Source organism: Melitaea cinxia, chromosome 7, assembly GCF_905220565.1.
Source record: "Melitaea cinxia chromosome 7, ilMelCinx1.1, whole genome shotgun sequence".
Lineage (NCBI taxonomy): Eukaryota > Metazoa > Arthropoda > Insecta > Lepidoptera > Nymphalidae > Melitaea > Melitaea cinxia.
The window spans coordinates 2,475,877-2,483,996 of record NC_059400.1 but is presented as its reverse complement, the minus strand read 5'-3'; the positions used below and the strand labels follow the sequence as shown (position 1 = coordinate 2,483,996).

General features: G+C 37.6%; 1 protein-coding gene across 1 annotated transcript; it reads right to left on the bottom strand.

The window, feature by feature from the left end:
• Positions 1 to 2,927: 2,927 nt before the first annotated feature.
• On the bottom strand, positions 2,928 to 4,412 carry LOC123655087. The gene has a single exon (XM_045590924.1). It carries the CDS (start codon positions 4,410 to 4,412, stop codon positions 2,928 to 2,930), a length of 1,485 nt encoding a protein of 494 aa, XP_045446880.1.
• Between the last annotated feature and the right edge of the window lie 3,708 nt (positions 4,413 to 8,120).

The window sequence follows — 8,120 nt, the reverse complement described above, 5'->3', positions numbered from 1 at the left end:
TTCTTTTATTAATCCAATACCGAGAATTTTCACACACTGAAGCTAGTTTAGAAATTATTGCTATGGAATCCCCATTTTTGACAGACATAGATTTTAATAAAAATTTATAAGCCAGATAATTTCTTCGAAATAATAATGGTGGTAAACCTAATTCTGATTCCATGACGTGTATGGGACTACTTTTTATAAAACCACCTATAACTCTCATTGCCCGATTTTGGATCTTGTCTAATTTTACTAGATTACTTAGAGGACTGGTATTTAACAGAAAACTTCCATAATCTAACCTACTTCGTATAATTGAGATGTATAATTGTCTTAAATGCACAGGATGAACACCCCAAGATGCCCCAGCTAATACATTAAAAACATTTAAGAACCTACTTAACTTACTACATGTTTCTTTAATTTGTTTTCCCCATCTTAATGACTTATCCACCCAAATACCCAAATATTTAACCTCCTGTACATTTTCAAGATTGACATCTTCAATAGAAACCTTAACCTGTTGATGTATTCGACGCCTCGTAAACAAACATAACTTACTTTTATTTGGCGATAATTCTAATCCTAAATCTCTTAATATTATGGATAAGCTATTTAAAGCATTTTGTAATAAAGTCGTCATGAATCTTAAGTTTTGACCTGAGACATACAACACAAAATCGTCCGCATACTGAGAAATATAAACGTCTTTAATATTTCTACAAATATCACGAGTTGCGATGTTGAACAAAATCGGGGACATGGGATCTCCCTGTGCCAGACCCTTGCAAGTCCATCTTGTGATGGATTTATTTGTTCCTGATTCATATATAGTTATATGCCTTTCCTTCAGATACATCCAAATATACCTGCATATATACGACCCAACTTCCAACTCATCAAGTTTACGCGTAACCTGCACGATGTCAATATTATTATATGCATTGTTTACGTCAACAAAACATCCTAATGTTTCCTGTTTAGTTGAAAATCCTATTTGAATTTGAGAAACTAACCTGACCAAATTATCTAAGCTTGATTGTGTCCGTCTAAATCCTACCGTTTTATTAGTCAACAATCTATTCCTTTCTATATACCACTCAAGACGTTTTGTTATGATATTATGTAGTATTTTAGCCATACAGGATATAAGTGAAATAGGTCTCATAGAAGACGAACTATTTACGTCACAACCAGGTTTCGGGATTAGAACAATCTTAATGTCTCTCCATTGCGGTGGTATATGTCCTTCAAATAATATTCTATTTAATACATTTATTAATATTTGTTTATTGGGAAAATGATATATCATAGAATACGAAATAGCATCTATACCTGGAGCAGTATCTTTCATTTTTAAAGTGTTTGTTAGTTCTTGAACGGTAATAGGTAACTCTAATTGCTGATTATTCGATTGAAATAAAGGTGTTATAGGTATAACATAATCTGGTGTTAACTGTTTTAATAACATACAAGCTTTTTCCCAATCTTTTAACTGAGGTAGGGCACAGCAGGAATTTCCTGCTCAAAATCTGGAGCAGCCCGACTGGGGTAGTACCTCGACCTTACAGAAGATCACAGCAAAATAATACTGTTTTCAAGCAGTGTTGTGTTCCTGTTGGTGAGTAAGGTGACCAGAGCTCCTGGGGGGTTGGGGATTGGGTCGGCAACGCGCTTGCGATGCCTCTGGTGTTGCAGGCGTCTATAAGCTACGGTAATCGCTTACCATCAGGTGAGCCGTACGCTTGTTTGCCGACCTAGTGACATAAAAAAAAAAAAAAAAAAAAAAAAAAAAATCTAAATTACTTTTAACGCTCTTATAACCCTTAAGCCATCGCATTTTTTCCCACATTTCACGACTAGTGGCTACATGTGAAATACCATCGCAAAATTGATGAAACGACTTAGTAATAGACTTTCGGATGAGCTTTTGAGCACACGAAACCTTTTGTCGAAAATTTATCAAATTATTAGGTGTAGGATTTCTTCTTAGTTGTGCTAACGCACGCCTTCGTTTAGCCACAGCTTGTGATAATTCGGCTGACCAGTAGGGTTTTGGTCTAAATTTAGAAGTGGGTTTTTCATAAATATTTGTAATAGGTATTGATTCATCGGCGGCCAAGTTAATAAGGTTTATAAATTTATTGTAAATTTCTAAAATATCACCCGTAATATTAAAATTTTGTAATTTTTCTTGTAAAATACTTTTATATTTTTGCCAGTCAGCTCGTTTAAAGTTACGCTTTATAATATGATTCCCCGTATATAACGCCATATCTGTACTCATACAAACCATTAAATGATCACTACCCAAGCTTTCATTTAATATAGTCCAATCGAAACGAAGAGCAATATCTGAAGTAGCAAATGAGATATCAGGTGAACTTTTCTGCCAATTATTTAGTACAAATTTAATTCTGGTTGAATCGCCATTATTAAGGGAAACATAATTATATTCAATCGAGGCATCATATATTTGTAAACCCCTACTATTATTTTTAGTTGACCAATTAGAGTGATGCCCATTGAAATCCCCCCCTAAAATTGTTTTACTAGACCATTTAGAAAACAAATCTTTCCAGTCTTGGCCAGATGTACTAACGTTCGGTGGACAATATATTGCAATTACATTCTCTAGATAACAACAATTAAATATTTTAATATGAAGTGCTTGTATGTATCGATTAGGTAAAATAATATTATTACACTTCGCTTTAATAGATTTATGAACAACTATCGCGATCCCTCCATATGAGTCATCACGATCCTGTCTATATATGTTATACGCATCAATTTTTAAACTGCAATTTGGTTCTAACCAAGTCTCCGATAATATACATATATGAATTTTTTCCTGGATTAAAATATTTTCAAAAGCATTTAATTTCGGTCTTAAACTTTGGGCATTCCATTGTAATAATTTCACTTTAATAATTTTGGTGTTATCCATTAATAAACTTACTTATAAACTCTAAAATGCAATTAACATATGGCCAATCAGAAATATTACCAACTACGACAAGTATTAAATATTCAAATACACATTTAACACAGTTATGAACTTTTTCACCTAAAGTAAAGTTTTTAATAAACAATATATCTTTTAAGCGTAATATGAGCTCGCTAAACTGAACCTTACGATCGTTGTTTATATTATTACTATGCGCGTCGGTGTCATCAGATGATCGCTGTGGAATGCGGTCCGGTTGGTTGCATCTATCCTGCTCTAATTGATTTATATTGCTACTCGTATCGCGTTTATTGTTGTTATTACTCGGCGATGACTTAGGCCGCTTTGGAGTAAACAATTGTGAGAATTCCGGTAATAGTGGAGTATATTTATGATTCGTATTTTCATCACATGGCAGATTCATAAAACTGTTTGAGGTAGTGATATCTTGATTTTCCACCGAATTTTTCATGGTTTGGTGTGGCTCTGCTATTGACTCCGGGCGCACATATAAGCTGCATGCTCTTTTATAAGAACAATTAAACTCTGCCATCAATTCTCTTAGTCTCTTTTCTCTCAAATAAACAGGACATATTCTGTTCAATGCCATATGGTCACCATTACAGTTAACACACCTATATTGTATAGTTTCGCAATTTTCATGAGAACCACAGCATTTAGGACAGACGATCACGCGTGATGCACATCTAGCTTTAGGGTGACCGAACTTCCAGCATCTTGAACATTGTGTGGCAGGAAAAATATATGGCTCAACCCTAACTCGTAAATTATCGATGTAAATATATGCTGGCAAGTAAGAGCATTTAAAGTCAATACGCGCCACTTCACTCGGTATCCATTCACCAGCCTCGTTTCTTCGTTTTAACCGTTTAAAAGACAAAACCTGCACATTATTAGGGCACTTAATTGCTTCTAAAGCCTGGTCCTCAGTCAACTCAAGATCCACATGTTTTATAATTCCATGCGATACGTTTACATCCATCTCCCGATGTACTCTCCATCCTCTTTTTTCAAATTCCGAACAATTGATAACTTTAGTCGCATAATCCTCGTTAGGAACTTCCATCTTAATTCTATATGGGTTAATATATTTGATCTTAATTATGTCGATAAAGTTAAGAGCTGTAAATAACTTAGCAATCGCAAACTGTTTTGGCAACTTTTCTTTACTCGAAATTATAACTTCAATCTTATTTTGTCCCTGTTTCTTAATCTTTTTTTCCACCTTTGTCCATCCTATATCATCTTCCTCTCTCGTTCGCTTTGATGGTCTGTCTGTACTTAAATTCTCTTTCTCCTTACCACTATCCTGACAATTGTTTACTACCTCTATAAAAAAGTGCTCCTGTTTTTCTTTATTTTTCTCCGTCGAAATTGGTGATCCCCAATCACGTAATTCTTCTTCCTCACTCATGTCAACATATTTCACTTCCTGATCACACTCAGTCTCATTCATTCTTAAACTTCAGCGGCAACCTGTTAAACAGGTGCGCGAATAAAACTAACTTAACTCACTTATTATCTACGATACTTATGATCGGCCGGCGCGTGCGACATAAACGAGTATCGCGACGAGACTGCTCATATATCTTCTATAAACATAATTTGTTACAATTTTCCTGTAATTTTAGCTGAAATTTTGAAAAATTATTTTATAAATGACTGTTAAATTTTTGATTGCACACCTAGTTCTACACTAAACTCTTTTTTTATTCGATAAAGCTAAACAGGCCTTTGGGAAGAAATTTCAAAGTTGACTTGTTTATCGAGTGTTCTCTTCTAATTAGTTAAATACGAAAGTAGACAATTACGTACATTAAGAAGATACCAGAAGTAACCTGACATTTCGTGTGTCAACAAAACAACCTGAAACGATTATGAGACGAATGATTTGGGGCTTAACAGAAATCTTTAGATGGCTTCTGATACAAAACAATATTCATACGATATATTATTACACAGCATAAATAAGCTGTATTTTATTTATTTATTTATTTAACATTTTTTTATACGTACAAAATTATATACATAATATATTTGTCATGGAGATTCACGTATGATGGGTGTGCTTATCCCTGTAAGAGATTTCTTCCAGCACACCAAAAAAGAACGGTTACAGACAGAAGTTAAAGTAGGTAAACGTACACTAAGAAAACATTAAGTCATTGAAATATATATACATATATACGCATACACACTCACATGTACGCGTAAACATATACAAATATACACATAAATATATGTTATACCCACATAGTTAAAATAATAATAAGGGAAGAAAATGCTCTTTTAAATTTTTTTTAAGTTCTTTTTTTGTTAAGTTAATTTTTTTTAAGTTTCAGTTGCGCGCGCGCCGCGCCTCGAGACGGTCGTGTCACACGTGATTACAGTGAAACCGTTACGGCGGCGGCGTTACAAGTTTCGAAAATGACGTTAAAGTGTAATAGTTGTAATATAGTTATTAGCGAGTTATTAGCATACGTGCAAAACAAGCTGTCTGTAGCAGATGAGGACAGCATTGTTAGAATATGTGCTTCTACGTTCTCATCGGAACAAATTGAGGATGCAAAAAACTTGCTCGTGAATTCCCTACCGGCGGATCAGCGCAAAACTACGAGGAAGGGTAAAGGCAAAGAAAATCGCTCCATGAACGATATAATCGGCCTTTTTAAGGTCACCGACCCTGACGTTTTGCCAATTTTCGTGGCGAGAGATTTAGATAAATTGCCTCCGATTACATTTGATCACCTGGACGTATCTAAACTACTGAAGGACCTGGCTGTTGTGCAGGCTGACATTAAAAATATCAAGTCTTCATACGTAACCGTAGACCAGCTGGAAGAGCTTAAAAGGGAGTGCCAACATTTTAAGCAAACGTCGCCGCCCTTTTCGGCGGTAAAGGTGAATATGCGAAGAGGAGCATATCGGGACAGTGGTCCGATTGGATTGTCGCAATTCGATGATACGATTATTACGAATCAAAGTCAACATCTTAACGAGGAACCGTCATCTCCGAAAGATTGTAATCTGAATTACAGATGTATAAATTTTATGGAGGGTAATTATAAATCTCAAGTAACGGTCAGCAGCGTTGTCTCAGCTGGTGAAGGAGCGCGCGTCGCGGAACAAGTAATCGGTGCGGTAGCGGGTGCGGGCCGGCCGAGTATTGCATCATCGCCGACGCCCGCGCCGACCGAGCCACGAGCCAGCCCGCCAGCCAGCTCGGGGGCAGCGTCGAAACAGGCAGCGGGTGCAATTGCGCGGTCGTTCGCCGAAGTAGCGAGCGCGGAGGGGGAGTGGAGAGTGGTGCGACGAGGCCAGAAACAAACGAGATACCGTTATACGGGAGCCGCGGGTGTCTCCAACGAAGAAAGTAATTTTAAAGCGGCAGATCGAAAAGTGCCCATATTTATAACGATGATTCATCGGGACACGACGGAAAACGATATTGTGCAATACGTTTACAATAAAACGAGAGAAAAGATAATACTCGAAAAGATTTCCTTTAGTAAAGAAAACAAGGACTACAACGCTTACAAATTTTTTGTATCAGAGCGGAAAATAGATATTTTCTTAGATAAAACGCTTTGGCCCCAAGGTGTGATTTTTAGGCGCTTCGTCAACTTCAAGCGCAACCATAGCTCTGGAACGAACGGTACAGTGAATACCGTGAACGGCCCGACCCCAAATGGTAATGGATAAAATTTTCCCGTGTACTTTTGTCAGTTTTAATTGTAAGAGTATAAAACGATCAGCTGAGCATGTGAGGCAGTTGTGTCAGTCATCGGTTGTTATTGCGCTTCAAGAAACGTGGTTATTTCCACACGATATTCAGTTTCTTAGCGAGATTGATGACCGTTTCGGCAGTACGGGCACCTCTGCGATAGATACGGCGGAGGGCATGGTCTGCGGTCGACCTTACGGAGGTGTAGCGTTATTGTGGAATAAAAGTGTATTTCAAAGTGTGTCAGTAATAAACTGTGATAATCCGCGAATATGTGCGATAAAAATAGTGCTGGGTGATAGGTCCATCCTAGTGTTTAGCGTATATATGCCGACGGATACAGTGGTAAATCTCGCGGAGTTTACGGACTGCCTCAGCTCGGTGAGTGCTATTATTGATAATATTAATATAGAATGTGTCTATATACTCGGCGACTTTAACGCGCATCCAAACGAACGCTTTTATGAAGAGTTGACGTGTTTCTGTGACGAACAAAACTGGTCATGTATAGATGTACAGTTTTTAGGAGTGAGCGCGGACACATACACATTTGTTAGTGAAGCCCACGGGTCGAAAAGGTGGCTAGATCACTGTATAACCACGAAATCTGCGGTATCGTCTATTTTGAATGTTAGTGTAAAGTACGATGTGTTGTGGTCTGACCATTACCCTTTAATAATTAAATGTAATTTGGATATTGTTAAACCGAAGTATACGAGTACATATAAAGTTGTAAACGGGATTCTGTGGGGAAATAGAAAACCGGAGGATATTTTATTATATACGAAATTATGTCATGAAAAATTGAGATCAATCGATTTCCCCGAAGATTTTCGTTCTTGTAGTGATTTTACTTGCGAGTCTACCGATCACACTTTACTTATCGATAAATTATATGGCGAAATTATAGATATTTTGACGGTAGCCGCAACGGAATCCAACACTGTAAGATTGCGTGGCGGGGGGCGGCCGGTGGTTGGGTGGAACAGATATGTGCGCGATGCTCACGGGGAGGCCAGATCTAAATTTTTAATGTGGGTTTGGTGGGGTAAACCAGATAGTGGAGAAGTATATGAGGAAATGCGGCGTAGTCGCAATGTATTTAAGTCACGCTTACGCTGGTGTCAAAACCACAGCGAGCAAATTAAAATGGACATTGCGGCTACGCAGCATTCGAACAATGACTTTAAGAACTTTTGGAAATCTACCAATAAATTAAATGGTAGACCTGGCTTACCAGTGAGCGTTGAGGGTATTAATGACCATAGTATTATAGCGGACATGTTCAGAGACCGTTTTGCGGTGACGTCACCGTTGGGACCATCACAGCTTGGAAGAGATGACGGGTGTACGGGTGGTCAGGAGATTGAAATCCGATTTACAGCAATGGATGTCAATAATGCTATAGCCTCTATGTCCCGTGGCAAGTCTCCTGGCCAT

What these genes read in the sequence shown, in the direction of transcription:
- LOC123655087 (XM_045590924.1), bottom strand. Translation starts at nt 4,412, where the DNA reads ATGAATGAGACTGAGTGTGATCAGGAAGTGAAATATGTTGACATGAGT.